We start from the raw sequence: 17,036 nt of genomic DNA on the forward strand, positions 1-17,036 counted from the left end.
CGCATTCCTCAACCGCTGCTGAGATGGGGAGGGGAAAAGAGCGAGAGGGGGGGGCGAGCACCAAGTTTTAATTAGCAAAGCGGTGGCGGTGGGTGGCGCGGGCAGGGAGCAGGAACAGAGTCGCCCATAAAGCGAGATAAAGTGCATGCGGATCAGGTAATAAGGATAATTACACGAGAGCCTGTAGACTTAAGAATGTCAACCAGATGTTTCCAAGTCACTGCAAATCGGCGGTTTCCCGACAGATCCATTGAGGGCAGCTGAAAGCATCCTTTATCCTGCAGGGGCAGGGACTTGGGGCACCTGGTGAGAGGAGGACAGGGGAGCTTGGTCCGGCGCCTGCTGAGCACGGCTCAAAACGCTCCGCAGCCCCTGGCCACGCTGCCCCTGAGAGCTTTGTGGAAGCTTTTACGCACGGGAAATCCTCCCTGCGAGGGCACACGGAGAGGGAAGGGATTTTTGCGGGGGATGCGAAAATCCTCACCAAAAAAAAAAAAAAATGTGCTCTGTGATGGGCACCAGCACGGATAAAATGAAAGAGAAAGAGAGAAAGAGATGGGAAGGGAGAGCTGGGAATGAGTTCCCACAGGATGCCTGCTCTCCAGGCCTGGTCAGCACAGAAACCTCTGAAAGTCCTCTGACCTCCAAATACCCTCCCCAAACCGGCTAAATATATATAAATGTAGTGAAATATGGAAACAAAAAGCTTTTTATTCCATTCGCTGAGAGTGCCAAATGGCTGCAGGAGCCAATAAAGAGCTGTTGCTCCAGGGAATGGGGAGCCACGTCTCAGGTAAAACAAAAATGACCTGAATTTTTGCCCAAACCTTGAACCAATCCAAAGTTCAAAAAAAAAAATGAGGTTTTGTAAAAAAAAGGAGGAAAACACAGTGACATGTTTTTGGTTTTTCTCCCCGTCTCTGGACGGCAGCCTGGACCACAAGCGGAGCATCGCTGCCTCCCTGGGAAGAGCTGCCTGGGGAAACAGTGAGCAAGATGGGAAAGCTCCTCGGAGGGGGGTGCAGGGAGCCTGACCCTGACAGCAGCTACAAGGGGGGGGGCCCTGTCTTCTCCTATCGCCCTGGGAGCAGCTCCTTCCCCTCTGCTCCACCACTGACAGCACGAGTGGGATTTGCCATGGCTCCGGCAGCATTTCGTGGTCTGGGGACCCCGGTCCATGGGGTGGCTGCCCCCAGGCCAGCAAACGCATCAGGTCCTCCGAGGCGCACTGCTGCCTGTGTTAAACTCAAGGGCTGACGGAAATCCGCATAGCCAGAGAATTAAGGGACCATCGGGAGAGGGTTTCAAGGCACCCAGGGGCAATTCGGTTCCGTGCTCCTGAGCCTTGCTGCGTGCTCGCGTCCCCTCCACCCTCCCCAGCGCTCCCGGCACAGCGGGCACGAGAAAGCCGCTGCCCTGGCGGCTGCGTGGCGAAGGACACGGCCGTCACCTGCCTGCGCGGTGACAGCAGCGAAGCGGGGACGCGAGGAGGTCTCAGTGCCATTCCCGGGGGCACGCGGGAGCCCTGGGGCACAGCAGAGGCTGGACCCGCTCGCACGCGGTCCTCCACCTCCCACCTGGCGCACACCGGGCAGCCCAGCGAGGACAAAACGCCCTAACCCAGCCTGATCTGGGGGGCTGATAAACCCCCAAACGTCTCCCTGGGACAAAGGCAGTGGAAGGGCACAGGTAAAACTAGGAGCCCCGAGTGCCAAATCTGCTCCGCGCGGGGACTGGGACAAAGAAAATCCACCCTCATGTGACTCCAGCCCCATGCCGGTGAATATATGGGCTGTGTGTTTTATGCTTAAGTTACTTAAAAAGAACTTTACAGCTGAAACGCTGTTAAAAGCACATTGTGTGCTCCGCTGCGAAGATAAATTCATGATTTGAACTCGAAAAGGTGACTCATCTAACATCTATTATAAAGAGGAATAAAACCACACACACACACACACTGAGCAAGATTTTCAAGGAGCCCAATGATTTAGTGTCTCTTTCTTTCTCTCCCCACACTTTTTGCCTCCTGCACAAGGATCTATTGAGAAGCTGCAGAACAAACGTTCCCTTATGCAGCTCCAAAAAAGTCTCCGTCAGTTTGTCTGAGACAGCTGCCTCCAAGCACGCTATGGTTACTCATTAACCGGGTCTCCCAGGGCAGGGGAAGAAGGAGTAAACTTAATAGACCCTAAACCAGAAGAAAAAAAAAATGAATAAAAGAAAGTAAATAAATCAGGTGTCCTGGAAAAGAGAGGGGAGAAAACAGGTGGCACCGTGAGCACCTTGGCGGGCAAACGCCGAGGGTCCCGAGCTACCGAGCAGAAGGGACCAATGGCACCGAGAGCAAACGTATGGGGACAAAAGAGCAAGATTATTAAAGGGAAAGAGAAGAAAGAGAGGGGACAGAGAGGCACTTGTGCTCCGCGGTGCTTTATATGCTCCGGGTGCCGGGGGAGGATTACTTCATTGCGGCACAGCCGCCCGTCCCCGCTCCCCAGTGGCCGGACCCCTTCCCTCCCCCTCGCTCTCTCTGCATGCCAATGAGGGGCTGCGAGGGCCGGGGGTGCTCCCCACGGTCCCCGTGCTCCGAGGTGCCCCAGCTGCCAGCACCGCTTGCACCGGCCCCGTGGCAAAGCCTCGTCCTGCCCGCGCTGCTCCCGCGTCCCCAGCCAGCCCGCGCCGCCTCGGCACTGCCGGCATCGCAGAGCGACCGCTGCTTCTCCTGCTGGGGGCTCACCCCGCACAATTGTGGGCCGGATCCTGCCCTGTCCATGCCAGGGTGCTGCTGTCCATGTGCCCTGCCCAGGGTGCTGCCCTGGCTGTCACCGACCCCTTCAGCCCTGCCCTGATGCCCTGTGCAGGCACCATTTCCCCGGGGCGGAGGAGGACTGCGGGCACCCCAGGGGCTGCTGCACCTTGCGGTCTCCTTTCCCGCAGCCCCCCAATTTCGGGGAGGAAAGCAGCAAGGGGAACCCATCCCAAAAACACGGCCCCATGAATACGGTGGCTCTGCAGCGGGGCAGCATCGCCGGGGACAGCTCGGGAGCATCGTCACCCCTGCGCCCCAGGGGAGCCACCAACTGCGCCAAGGCCACGCAGAGCAGCCGGGGCCGCTGCGCCCTCCGCGCCCGGCAGTGGGAGGCACGGTGCCGGCCTGACGTCTCCGCCAGATCCTGATGGGGAGCGATAATTAGAGATGCAATAAAACGCCGAATATAGCTGCGAAGAGCGGCGGTAAATCAGCCCTTCCTGCCATTCAGAGCCTGGTCCACGGAGCCCCGGTCACTGCCAGAATTAATTCCCCGCGCTTTATTTGCCCAACATGCTCTCCCCGGAGATAAGGGGAGGCAATTGACTGTAATTATCTCCCTCGATTTTGTCATGTGATTTTTTTTTTTTTTTTTTTTGAAACAATTAAGGGATTGCAGTCAAAGGAATGGGGTGGGGATGGAGCGGAGCCAGGCAATCGCTCTCCCGCAGGACCACGGCCCTCGGGGCTGTGCAGGATCTGCCCCAGCACCCGAACCCGCACCCCAGTGCCCCCAGTACAGCCCCTGGTGTACTGGGGAACCTGCCAGCCCCCCGCAGCAGGCACTGCTCTGCCCGAGGCAGCATCTCCCACCCAGGGGTGCCCGATTCCCTCGATGGGGGGCACAGGCATGGAGCAGACGTTGCACGGCCCCTTGGCACCCTCCGGCACTGCCGCTGCGCCCACAGCCACGAGCCCGTGCGCTCCGCAGGCAAAGCTGCTCTCATCCAGCTCTGCCCAGCTCCCGCACCCCCCAGCAGCTCAGCACCAGCAGACCCCAGGGTCACCACCCATGCGCCCAGTTCAGCGGCTCTGCGGGGCTGGGATCTGCCGGCAGCTGCCTGGGAAAGGCAGGAGAAGGCTGCGAGGCGGCTCTCCCCCAGCCAGGTCAGCTGGTGCGCCAGCGGAACAGGTACCTTACGATTAGATTTTTTTTGTGAAATGCTAAACATCTGGAGCCCAGCGTTACAAGGCAGCCTTTGTGCAGCTGGTAAATTATCTGCAATAAAACAGCACTTGTTTCTGAGAGCTTCAAGGAGAGGGGGAGGGAAAGAGAGAGGGAGGGAAACCACCCCCGCCGGAGGAGGAACCGCGGCCACTTCTCCGCTCTCACCAGGGTTTTCCACGCTCACCGGGGTTTGCCACGCCGTGCGAGGTGCGGGCAGCTCGCTGCAGCCGCAGCCAAGACCTTGCCGAGACCTCTCTGCACTTTAACCCTGCGAAAGGAGCAGCTCCCACCCCGCTCGGCGCGGGGGATTTTGCTGGATCACACTCAGGGTGTCCGATTCCAGCACGGGCCGGGAGCCCGGCTCCTGCGGCACAGCTCTGCGGGAGAAACGAGCCCACGCAGCTCCCTGCACAGCCAACCCTAAAACAGCGACCTGAAAGGTCTTCGGAGAACTAGTGGCGCTTCTCCGAGTGCAGTGCTTTATCACCCCCTGAACGCCCCGCTGAGAACCGGGGGGACCGGAGGGCTGCAGTGGTGTCAGCAAGATTTGCCCCGAATCCTGGGTTGGAGACGGGAGAGGTTCGGGGAGATGCTTCGGGAGCAGGGCTTCACCTCTCTGTGCGGGGCAGAGCAAACAACTGACGCCAGGAAAAAAACGACAGGCTGCAAAAGCGTCTCCGCAGGCACCGCTGAGCGCATCCTACCCCCCTGCACCGTATGCAGCACGGTAAAGATCAGGCTCCTCGTGGCAGCGCTGAGCACTTTCCCCTGGTATTGCTATGAAAGACCCCAGAGCTCCTGGGCACAGCGCAGCCCCCCGGCCAGCCCCCCCAGCAGGACTGGGCAGTGCCCCCCAAGCAGGTCTCCAGCCCGGCTCCCAAGGGACCTGCTGGGGAAGGTGCTGAGCTGGTGCTCCGAGAGGGGAACAGCCTCGGAGCTCGGCTGCCCCGGTTCTTGCACCTTTTTCCAGCCCTTCGGAGCCGGGGGACCCCGCGTCTCCTTACGCACGGAGCCCGGAGAAGGCTCCCGCTCCCACTCGCAGCTCGCCAAGGCAGATTGCAGCGCTGCGCCTTATCGGCTTGTCATCTTGTCTAAACACAGCGTGCCTAACGCTGTAAACCAAGAGGCAGCTAAGTTCAGGAATTTTGCATCTTTCCTTGGAAAGCCGCCGCCGCTGCTCCTCCCAGGTCACGCTCGCGGAGGTGCAGCGGGCAGGGAGGATCCTGAGCCACCTCGGCGGCGATGCTGGGCCGGGGCAAAGGGCTCGGGGCAGAAGTTCAAAGCCCCGACCTCCTCCCAGGAGCAAGGCAGCAAAGCTGACAACCGCAGCAGCCCTGCTCCGCTTCCTTCTGGAGTCACGGAGGGTTACGAGCCACCACGCTGGCACGGAGCTGGGCTCCGCTCACCTCTGCGAAGAGTAGCAGGGAAAAAGATTTGCGCAGGGAAGAAAAAAAAATCCCCTTCACTCAGCAGCCTCTTCTGCAGCTCTGCAAGGAGCGAGGCCAAGGACGGCGTCAGAGGCAATGAAACCCCTCGGGGGTGGGAGCCAGGGTCCGGTTAAAGGAGCGAAGCTCGCCAGGCCTGAGCATCACTTGGGGCTTCCAGCTGCCAGGGTGGCCGAGTCCCCAGGTGCCCCGGGAAGCCCGACCCGGAGCTGGGAAGCGGGGAGGAGGCAAAAATCCCCCGTGGCTCCTCGGCTCCCTCCCACCCACCAGCGCTGCCTTCGCACAGCAATTACAGAGGCCCCCCCCCGGGGCTCTCACACCCAGTCACCTGGGCCTCCTTGTTCTAAACAACTTAATTTGTTTAATGACTCGGGAGGCCCTCTGGGGCTCCCTTGTTGTCTGGATGTGTTTCCCTGGTCTCGGGAGGGTTTTTGCACAGCGGCACGGCCACCACCACCCAGGAACAGAGGACAACGAGGGGCTGCCGTGAAACCCGTGCCGAGAGCCCCACATCTCCCCATGGTGCCAGGCTCTGACCCCCCGGGGCAATCCAGCCCCTTCGTACTGAGGCTGTCCCAGGGGAAAGACCCCCATCCCCACGGAGGGTCCATCCATCCATCCATCCATCCGTCTGTCTGTCTGTCCATCCGTCCACCAGGCCCCCACCAGCACCTCCCTCCTTTGTTCCCCAGCACGCGCTTTTCCCTATGAGCTAATCTTCCCTTGGCTCTCAGAGGTAATTTTATGGCAGGGAAATTAGTCTGCAGCAAAAGGGAAGCGGATCCAGGCCATTCTCTCCCGTAATATTTTCGTACGGGTTTTGGAGCGGTGGTTTGGTTTTCTGCTTCAGGCGCAGAAGGATTGTACGAGACGGGATGGGGAGAGAGCGTGTGTCAGGCTCTGTAATAGTTTCATTGTTCGTGTAAGAACACGAGAATGCAATAGGCCGAGAGAGATTTAAGCAATTCCCACGTGCAAACCAGCTCTGGACACAAAAGCTTTTTAGTTATCATCAGCGTTTTGTAAGATGATATTAAAATAACCCCCCGGGCTCAGTTCCCTGCTCTCAAGAACCCCCTCACGGGATTGTAAAGCACAGAAACGTGGCCCAGAAATCTTAACCAAGGACATCCTGAGAGCCTGACGAATAGCCTCTGCCTGTCCTTGCCCAGACGGCTTTCCCTCTGTGCTATAAAAGCCTTGAGTTAAGGGAAGAGGCGCTAAGGATGGAGAGGTGCCACACGCAGATCCCACACCGCCCCATTTTCTCTCTTTCTCCATCAAGAACAACCCGCCGGGCAGGAGACTTTGCAACAGAGATGGTCTCGGACCGATGTCACTTTACCCTAATTTCGCTCTCTGACCCCTCAGACACCGCACACCGGCGTGCAGGGAGCGGGTGGCAGCGGGACCCGTTCCCATCCGGCCACCCCCGTGCCGCTGGCCTGCTGCCGTGAGGAGTTTTAGCAACGCCAGCAGGTAAAGGCATCCAGGGAAATATTCGAGAGCTACAGCCCGGCACGGACTCAGGGCATAGTTTTTCTCGAGCTGGTTGACCATGCAAGACTAAATACACACGCTTAGAGTGCAGCACCACATACCTAAAAGGGAGGCGGGCATTAGCTCAGCAAACCCCAGCCGGAACCCGATGACCCCAGAATATCTGCCCTAGGAAAAGGGCAGCCTGAGACCTAAATTCTCTTCTTCGCTCTGGTCTCCCTGAAACAAGCTCGTTCCTGAGGCTCAGGGGTCTGTGATGGGTGGGCTGAAGCAAGGCAATGCTGCACGGATGGGCCAGAGACGGGTTTGGGGCGCCCGAGCAAGCTCGAAGCAGGAAGACAAACCCTGCGCTCGCTCTGGAGTTTGGAGACGGGAGCCTGCGTGTGTGCGCGCAGGAGAGAGTCTCACTTTTAATTGCAGCCTCGCTGCCAAGTTCAACAAAGTCTGCACACAAAGAATAGAAGTCATTTTGTTGGAAGGTTTGAATTGTTTCTTTCCTAAGGGGAGGGGAGGGAGGTGAAATCCACTCCTTTATAAGCAATGACTCAGGTGCTGCGATCTACCCCGGGCGCGCATCTTGCAAGCCCGAGTAATGCTTTGTGCCGTGTTTTGTTTTACGGCATGGGCCCTAATAATGGGATTATTGTTCGCTTGCGTGCAAAGCCCTTGCTTGGGGTTTGCCGTCCCCGCCCAGCCCTGCAAACCGCAGCCGCCTTCGGTTCGCCTTCGCCTTCCCCAGCGCCCGGCGAGCGCCCGGTGCCCACGCGGGGGCCGCCCCCCGCCGCCCCGTGCACCATTCCTGCGCCCTGACTCAGCGCGAGCTGGACCCGAGCGGCGTCCCGTTGGGGCGAGCCGTGCTTCCCCTGCCCCGCCTGCAAAACCCTCGCCGAGCAGCATGAAGAACGGTGACCGAGGCCATCCTGCATTCCTCGCAGCTTTCCTGGTTGTGCATCACTGGGGAAAGCCCCCTGGGGTGCTGGGAGCAGCAGCGAGCAAGGGGGGGATCTCTCCGAGCAGAGCCCAGCGCCTTCTCCTCGCACCCCAGCTCCAGGCAGGATGGAGCAGCCCCGAACCAAGGGGACAAGTCCAACACACAGCCTCTGGACCAGCCACACCAAACCCAAGCTAAAGCCACGGATTTCCCAGCCGGTCCGCGCTGCTGCAGGACAAACGGCCTCCAGGGTGGTTTGGCACATCCCCGAGCGCGCAAAACAGCTGCGTTGCGTTACACTCGCAGCCCCAACCAACCCCCTCTCAAAGCCCTAATCCCGAGACAACCACGTGTAGCCCCGCACACCTGAGCGCCCGGCAGCCTCTCCGTGCCCCACTCACGAGCACAAGGCGGCGATTGTCTCGGGGCAGGGCCGGTGTTTGCAGAGGAGTTCCCCAAGAACTCGTACGCCGTCTCCTTGCAAGTCATTCACCGGCGTTATTGCACAACGCGCGGCAGCCACCCCGCAGCCCCGCGTCTTTTTGGTTCAGCCTCTGGAAGAAAAAAAAAACAAGAAAAGCAGCAAAAGACACCCGCGGCAGCGCTGCCGTGCTTTTTCTGCAGCAATGCAGCTTGGCGAAGGTCTCCGAGCAGCAGCTCCACAACGTGTGCTTGCACCCACACCTTCCTGATGCTCTGAGCCCCACCTGCTGCCAAACGCACCCACCTGGGGGGCTGTGAAGATTTGGGGATTTCTGCATTCTTAGCTAAACGCTTGGGTTGCTCACCTTCATCAGCAGTTTGCAAAACCCCAAAACACACATAAAACCTCCAGGAAGCAGGCCACAGACTTCCACGAGGTATTTCTAAACCCAAAGGCGAGAGGACATACACGTGCTATTCGGGAACGGATCTTTGGCTTTGCCTTTTGGGGTTTGAGGCTTCTGGATGGAGCGGGGTCACACTTCGGGTTTTTCTCCAGCCAGAGCAAAAAGCCATTGCTGCTCTGAGATAAACCCCAAGGATCTCAGGTTTTTGTAGCGAGGCTTTACTGAAGAAGCAGTGAGATTCTCCCACTGCTCGAAACCCAGGGAGGGGAGCAGCCGGCAGCAAACCTCCACCCCCGCACTCGCTGCTGCCTTGCCAAGCATGCCCCCGGGGCCGCGCTCGTGGTGCTGAACTCAGAGCAGAGGCTCGGTGCTGAACCCCAGCCTCCTGAAACGAGGCTTGCTTGGAGCCGTGGTTCCTCCCCAGTACACAGAGCCCTGACACAGTGTCACAGCCCCCAGCCCAGCGTCACAGCCCCCAGCCCAGCGTTGCACCCTCCTGGGTCAGAGCCTGATGCAAAGCGTCCAGAGCCTGGGCTGGCAGCTGGCAAAGTCACCCCGGGGCACAGCCCTGAGTGGCAGTGGCAGGGCTCAGCTGTAGGAACAGCAAGAAATTCAACCACTGAGGTTGTTTAGGGTGGGCTGAGGTTGTTTAGGGCGGGCTGAGGTTGTTTAGGGCAGGCTTTGCCTTTGCCGGGTACTGCAGACAAAGCCCCGGGGCTCTGTTCTTCCACTTTGGTGCCCTGGCTGCTCCGAGCGACACCTCGACTGTCCTGGTGCAAAGGAATGGAAAGAGAGAAAAAACCCCAACGTGCCCAACACAGTACATGAGCTGAAGTCGCTTGGAGTGCGATGTTTTTACCTCCATTTCACAAGACATGAGGCAGAGACGTGGGACATTTACCGAAGGATGGGGAGGGACCCCCGCTGCCCTCCATCCCCAGACACACAACAACCACCAGGCTGCTGCCAGCCCCGGTGAGCCCCCGGCATCCCTCCCCTGCCCCCGACCAGGGCACAACTTTCCCCTCTTTCCCCCCAGCCCGGTGCCCGTGGCAGAGCCGCTCCTGCTGCCGCAGCCCCGGCTCCTCTCCGTGCCGTGCGGCTCCTGGCCGCGCGCTTATATTGCATTTGCTCCCAGCTCCACCTCGCCATTGACAGCTATTGTTTCCACGTGTAAATTCCAGGGCTGGCCCCCGGCCAGCTTTTCAGCCGCCGGTGAGAAGCAGATATATAATTTCATTCCCCTCCAGGGTACAAACAGAAAAGAAGGGATTTTCATCTGTGTTTTCTGCATCGCCCTCCTGCCCTCCCCGCTCGCTTCCTTCGGGTCCAATGTACATAATTACCTCGGCTGGCTACATCTAAGCGGGATTAAATGCATTACGCGATATTATCTCCCAGCAATCTGATTACGAGGCTGCCTTTAAACGCATAATGTGTTTTTCGTACCGACTTACACCACACGCCAAAAAATCAAATAAGAAAACGCGGCTTGCAAACAGTCCGCGAGAAATCCCCGCCCGTGGACGCCCGCGAGGCTTTCGAGCCTCCCGGGAAGGCTTTTTGGGCTGAATGCGGCGGGCTGAAGCCTTCCAAAGACATCGAGTGGCCGGGGCGAGGTGGGCAGCAGTGGCGATGGCGATTCCCACGGGAGCCTGGCCCCGCTGCCCGGCTCACCTGCGGCTCCGGGGACAAAGGGCCATTGTCCCCAAACCGCCTCCGCGCCCGACCTTGGGCAAGCGCTCCCGTCCCCGTGCCCGCTGCTCCTCCACTGAGGACCCGGCGGCCACAGCTATTTTTAACAGGAAGAGCCCCAACACACTGCTTTTTTTTTTTTTTCTTACGGGATTTTTTGCGGTCGGGTTTTTTTCTGAGTCATAAAGCACCAACCGGGGTCGGGAGCTGGGGCTGGGCTGAGCCGGCCGGTCTGCTGCAAAACCCCAGCGAAACACACCCGTGGGTGCCTGGATGAGGCACGGCAAAGGTGCCTTTCTTCATCTTTTTCTTCTTATTTCCCTTCCCCATGCTTGCCTTCTGGTTGAGAAGCAGGACCTTTGACAAGCCGAGAATCATCAAAGAAGAAATGAAAAGAAGAGCAGCAGAACAGAGGGAGGAGAAGACAAAGTACGGATTTACTGCATTGAAATAAATCAGTGCAAACTCGGAATTTCCCATTTATTGAAACCAATCACAGTTAAAAGGTCATATCCATTGGCAAACAGTAGTGTTGTATCATCCAGAGTGACATACAAATGAAGTACAAATGAAATCCGACCGAAACAACGAACTGAACAAAAACGCATGGCTCTAACCGAGTTTACTCGAGCCTCTTCCCCCGGCTGCCCTCGTGCAGCCTTTCCAGCAGGACCCGCGCTGGCCGGCACCCCCTGTGCCCACAGGTACGGCCGCCGAGGGGCTGAGATGCAAGCAGCAGCCCAGCGATCCAGTTATCCTGCTGAAGAATCTCATTAACCCCTTTTTCCTGAAAAATGAAGCAGCCTTGGCGGAGGGCGAGGCGTGCTTTACACCGCCCCACTGCTGCATTTCGCTCTCTACGTGAGCGTGAAAGGGGTTCATCCGTGGCATGGCACGGGGAGGGGACAGGAGATGCTCCAAAGGAAGACGACGAAGAGGCAGACACTTTCAGTGCATGTTTCTGGCTCTTCGGGCTGGGTAATTAACTCCCGCTGATGAGCTATCGCACCCCGATGCCGCTCGGGAGGAGGAGAGTTTCTGGCACTCTCGGGTCCTCGGTGAGGTTAACGCAGCACCGAGCTGGGCAGAGGGGGCTGAAGAGCCCCCAGGGCCACCTCTGGGAGCAGCCCGCCCTGACTCCTGCAGGAGATCACTGGGGAGCTACCGACGATTTGAAACAGCAGCCAGAAAGGAGCAGTTGTCAGTAATGCCCCACAGCCGTGGGCCCGCGTGGCAATGCGTCCTGCGGTACAACCACGGAGCACAGCACCGACAACGGGGAACCGCACCTTGCCTCCTCACGGAGTGCATGCTAGAAAACACAAACATTCTTCTCTCCTTTTTTCCTTTTTTTTTTTTTTTCCCCCAGAAAACCCTCTGGGTATCGGACAAGCCACAATGCACTGGAACAAAGCCCTGCTTAGGAAATAACTTTAGGAAAAAAACAGTATTTTCCTCTTGCAGAGATACCAAGAAAATTCATTTTTTATTTGCTTGGACTATTTGCATCCGTCAAAACAACTAAAGCCCTAAAACACTGCCCAGGACCAGCGGGATATATCAGACCTGCTGTCCCACAGGGTGCTGCACGTGTTATCCTAGCCCTAATTCTTCCACCTGCCTTCCAGAACCAGGGGTGGAAATTGAGTTTACTTCATTCAGATGCCTTGGGACGTAACTGCAGAGCAGCTTAAGCATGCAACGGTGAATTCCTGACCTTCTACAGAATGAGGATGATCAAAACCGACCTGACTCAGAGAAACCACCCCAGAACTGAAGGAAAAGCAAAGCGGGACCTGCAGCCCGGCCGATGCATCTCAGCCCTCTAGGGGAAACAGAAAATCTGGTGGCGAAAGGAAAGCAGGACCCACACCAAACCACCCGCGTTTGTGCTTTGAAAACCATCGACGTGATTTTGGGGTGAGCAGATAGACCGAATCATAGGGAATTAACACCAAACCAGATCCCAAAAAAAAAAAATCATCATCATCATGTACAAAAAGAAGTCTAGAGGATAACGCGCGTCCAGTCCCACATGCCACCACGGCCGCTGGTGAGAAGCCTTCCTGCGGGGAGCAGCGAGCTGCCCTACCCGAGGCCGACGTCCAGGGACATCATCACCACGAAGCCGAGCACGGAGGTCCAGGAAGCCAGCTTCCCGTTGCCGCTGCAGGGAGAAAACGAAGGCGTGAGCTCCCGGGAGCTGTGGGGTGCTTGCAGGGTGGGTAAAGCACAGCTCTGACCCTCGTTGGGGAAGGGAAGGGATCTTCCAGAGCCCTCGGTACTTCCCCGTGCCGGCCGGGGGCTCACCTGGTCTGTGCCTCGGGGATGATATCGTCCATGACCACGTAGACCATTGCTCCGGCCGCAAAGCCCAGGGCGTAGGGGAGGAGAGGCTCTGCCACCACCACGGCGAAGGCACCGAAGACGCCAGCCAAGGGCTCCACCATGCCGCTCAGCTGCCCGTACCTGCAAGGCAACGAGCCTGAAAGGCGCCGGGCACCCCGGGAAGCCCCCGCGCGGGCACAGAGGGGCTGCGGCGTGGGGCACAGCGTCCTCCGCAGTGCCACCGGGTCCTGGAGGAGGTCGGACACCAGGCCAAGGTGCCAGCACCGGGCAGAGCAGCGCCGCTGCACCGCACAGAACAAGCCACCTGGGTCACTCTCGACAGGTGACGAAGCTGATTTTTCCGGGACAGGAATTAAGACACGATCCGGTTCCTTCCCCCCAAAACATCTCTGTGGGGTTTGGGGATCCAGGTCGCGGGCAGGAATGGGTCAGCAAAGGAAATATTTGCAACCAGCACAGCTCAGAGGACACCCGGCCACAGCCTCGCCGCTCTCCCCCCTCGTTTTCTTTCCTTCTGGGGCTGTTTTAACGAACAAAGCTCCCCAAGACCATGGGAGCTCCCTTCCAGCAGCAGCCCTGGTGCAAGTCCCAGCACTGGCTGCGCTGACCGAAATGGAGGTGGGTGGGAGGAAATGAAAACAAAGCTCGGAGGGAGCAGGCTGCAAGCCCCCCCTGCCCTCCCATCCATCACCCGGCCGAGCACACGTGCACGGGCAGGAACGCGGCCCTGCGCCTGCAGAGTTCATGCCCTCGGCTTTTTCACCTCGGGGAAAAGGAGGAAAACAAAGTGGGTTTGAAATGCGGCCCAGAGCGAAGCGAGAGAAAAACCAAACCAAAACAAAACCAAAAAAGAAAAAAGACTTTTCGGGGGCAGGATCTGGGAGCTAACCGCAGGCACTGATCAGCCGGCTGAGCTGGGCTGGAGCAAACCACGGGGGCTGGGGCGAGCTGGGGGCTCGGGGCTGAGCTCGGGGGCTCCGGGCAGCACCCCCTGCTCTCCTCCCAGGCTGCTGGCAGGTCTGGAGCACAACATCAGCCCCGGTAAAAACTCTCCACGTCGAGCATCTGCCCCACAAAGACCTTGGGAAGCAGCTCTCGGCCGACACGAGCCCATCCCGAGGGCACCCCCCGGCACCCGCTCAGGGGAGCTGCTGGTGAGGGTGCTGGTTCCTGCGGGCTGGGAGCAGCTCTGCTTACCAGAACGCCTTCCACGTCGAAAATCCCGCGCCGCGTAAAGGCAGGCTGACAGCAAGGCCTTCCGGGAAGTTCTGGATGCCGATCCCAATCGCCAGGTTCCTGCCAAAAAAAAAAAAAAAAAGAGCACGCGTAGGTACCCGCGGCTACGTCGGGTGGAAACGACGGGCTGGGGACTTGAAAAAGAGCGATGCTGTTAAAGACGTGCCTTTTTAATGGAAGCACAGCTGGCCCTGGGGCTACTCGCGCGAATATTTAACGCGAACACAGCAACGCACGGGGCCGACCCTGGCTACGGAGCAGCTCAAGAGGGCGGACTGCTGAAATAAGGTGTGCTCTCCCAGCGATGCTGGAGGGCTTGGGGCCAGCAGAGAGGCACCCCAACGGCAGCCAGACCCAAACACAGCTGGGAGAGGGAGAGGGGAGAGGCCTGTCCGTCCGTAAAGTGATCCAGGCTGCTGCCAGGACCATTTCTCAAGGCACAAAAGATAAAAAGCCCGATAAAGGGGGTTACACAGGAAGGCACGGTAAACTTGAACCGCTCCAATTAGAGCCCCACGTCCCCAGAGGCAGAAAACACGGGTCTTTTAGAGTTGAAAACTCAAGGGCAGCCAGGAGAGGTTTGGATGTTCGAGGGCAGAGAGCTGGGTGAGGTTTCTCCCCGCTCTCCGTCTCCCTGCAGTTCTCAGCCCCTGCGTTCAGCCGTTTGCCGGCAGCCTCCAGCTCCAGAGCACCCTGTGCCACCCCGCAGGGTCCCTTCCAGCTCAGTGCAAGTGTCTGATTTGGGGTGAAAAAACAAGAAATCGAGGTATGGGCTTTCCCTTCGTCGTTCAAGGAACGAAAGCGTGGCAAGCACCAAAACCATCCGGGCTCATCCTTTACAGCGACGTCTCCCCCGGGCTGAGCTAACGAGGAGCTAAGGAAAACCTTTTCCATGGCTGGGGCGCGTGGCGTGCCGTGGATTTGTCCCTGGTCCCTGGGGACACCGAACTCGACCACCCCGGGGGGCTCGGGCTGGCGGCCTCAAGGAGCCCCCGGCCCCTACCCGGCCCCAGCGGCGCTCTGCGAAGTCGGCGATTCCTTGGCCAGCGGCTGAGAGCTCCCTTTGCTGCCTCAAACACTTGTTTCCTATTAGTAAAATAAGACTGGTGAGAAAAGGCTCTCCGGGTTGTTTAAACTTCTACCACGGTTTACAGAAGAGGGGAGGGGAAGGGGGGAGAGGCTGTGGGTTTCCCTAACCAGGACAGGCTATTACAATCAAAAACATTATTCAAGGCAAAGAGAGAGAGAACGGAGGGGGGAAAAACATCCCTTTTAGAAAACACTGGAGCCGCTGTCTGTGTGCTGGTGGTTTTTTTTTTTTTTCCTCCCTCCCTCGCCTTCACACAAAGCAGCTATTACTAGCCCCAACCACAACAAATTAATGGGGTGGGAGAGGGAAGTGTGAACGGAGGGGTCTGTACGGGAAGCGGCGGCGAGCTCCCCCCTCGCTGACCCCTTGCCGCGGGGCTGCCCGGGCAGAGAGGCGGCCCCGAGGGGCACGAGGGAGGGAATTTAACCCAGGGAGAGAGCCAGCAGGAGAAACCCAGACGGGTGGGCTTGCCCCTGCCCTCCTCCTCCCCTCTGTCCCACGCACGCCCCTGGCAAACCCATCGGGGCTCCCTGAAAGCAGGGGCCAGCCCCGGCCCACGGCAGCGCCGATGCCCAGGGTATCTGGGGTGTCCTGGGGGAGCAGGCTCAGGGGGCACGGGCTCTCCTGCCCAGGGGAGGTAGAGCTGCTGGCAGGGAGGAAGGCTCGGGGAGAGAGGTGCTGCACCCACGGGGAGCGATGGTCACGCACCACGGGTGCTCCAACCCCAGCAGGGACACGCCAGGGCCAGGCCACCCAATTCCACCACCCCTCGGTGGGAAGCAGCCACGTGTCCCCTGCTCCAGGCGAGGTTTTAACCCGTTTTCCCAAGGAACATGGGTTTTCCCGAGGAACACGGGTGCAAAAACCCAAGGAACACGGGCGCAGGCATCGTGCCACGTGGGTGCCAGCCGTCGGGCGCAGACACAGCTCAAGCGTGCGGCACCGCAGGAGGCAAAGGCCACCGGAGCCCCAGCACCTTGCCTTGGGACATCCACGGGGGAGAGAGGACCTTCTGGGCTCAGCTTCAGGGTGACACTGTCCCCACGTCACCTGAAGGCATCTAGTCCCTCTGAAGGCTCACCCAACCCACGCTCCCCACGCGCTGCAGCCCCTCGTTCCTCCAGCGCTTCCTACCGCCGCAGCTCTGCCTGAACACTCGGATTTTAGGGCCTCCCGAGCCTTTCCCAGAGACGCTAATCCCATCAGGATGAGAAGGGCTCCGTGACAACACGGGGGCCAGGAACACACAAACCTTCCTATTTGCTTTGCCTCGGTTCGCTGCACCAAGGGCACCTCCGCTCGCCGCTCCGGGGCCACCTCTGTTTGCCCAGCGCGGCGGCTCGGAGATGTCCGGGTGCTCAGGCAAAGAGACCGAGCTCTGATGCCCCAGCCGCGAACAAAAACCATCCCAGGAGACATTCCTCTGGCCCTCGGCCGCCGATCCGCACACACCTCACACCTCGGCAGCTCCCGTGTCGAGCTGCCGGCTACGCGGTTGGGAAGAAAGCAAGCGAGTCGCATAAAGCTGCATTGTGCGCGAGGAAAACAAAGGCGTCCTTATTACGGAAATAGGTGGGGATTCTTGGAAGGCTTCCCCCTGCTGCAAAGAAACACATTGTAAAACAGATGCACAAAGACAGCCTGCAGCAGGCGGGCCGGGGGCCGTGCCCCTGGGTGCCCACAGGCAGCGGGACGCAGAGGAGGTGGCACGGAGACGAGATGCTTCAGCCCAGGGGACAGGCATGAAACGTTTAGAGACGTCAGGGTCCCTAAAAGCGAGGAAGGGGGGGAACAACCAGTACTGGGGTGCGTGAAGCTGACCCTGTCCTGTCCGATGGGCCGCCCATGTCCAGCTAAAAGACATCTTGCAGACGGGAGGATAACCTTCAACGTACAAAGTGCATTGACCTGGAGAGGAAACCACACCGGACCCTGGGGATGCGCGTGCTCCTTCAGCCACCAGCGCCCCGGCCAATGCAGGGA

General features: G+C 59.0%; 1 protein-coding gene across 4 annotated transcripts in view; it reads right to left on the minus strand.

Annotated features, from left to right (window-relative positions):
• SLC39A11 (solute carrier family 39 member 11) overlaps positions 1-17,036 on the minus strand; it is a 151,862-nt gene that overhangs the window by 53,916 nt on the left and 80,910 nt on the right. For all 4 annotated transcript variants that reach the window (XM_066980129.1, XM_066980128.1, XM_066980127.1 and 1 more), the window contains 3 exons: positions 13,925-14,023; positions 12,689-12,847; positions 8,220-12,545 (listed from right to left, as the gene is read on the minus strand). In XM_066980129.1, the coding sequence (XP_066836230.1) occupies positions 12,467-12,545; positions 12,689-12,847; positions 13,925-14,023 (337 nt within the window). In that variant the 3' untranslated portion in view covers positions 8,220-12,466. The remainder of the gene's footprint in view (positions 1-8,219; positions 12,546-12,688; positions 12,848-13,924; positions 14,024-17,036) is intronic.

Source organism: Anser cygnoides, chromosome 19 (genome assembly GCF_040182565.1).
Source record: "Anser cygnoides isolate HZ-2024a breed goose chromosome 19, Taihu_goose_T2T_genome, whole genome shotgun sequence".
Lineage (NCBI taxonomy): Eukaryota > Metazoa > Chordata > Aves > Anseriformes > Anatidae > Anser > Anser cygnoides.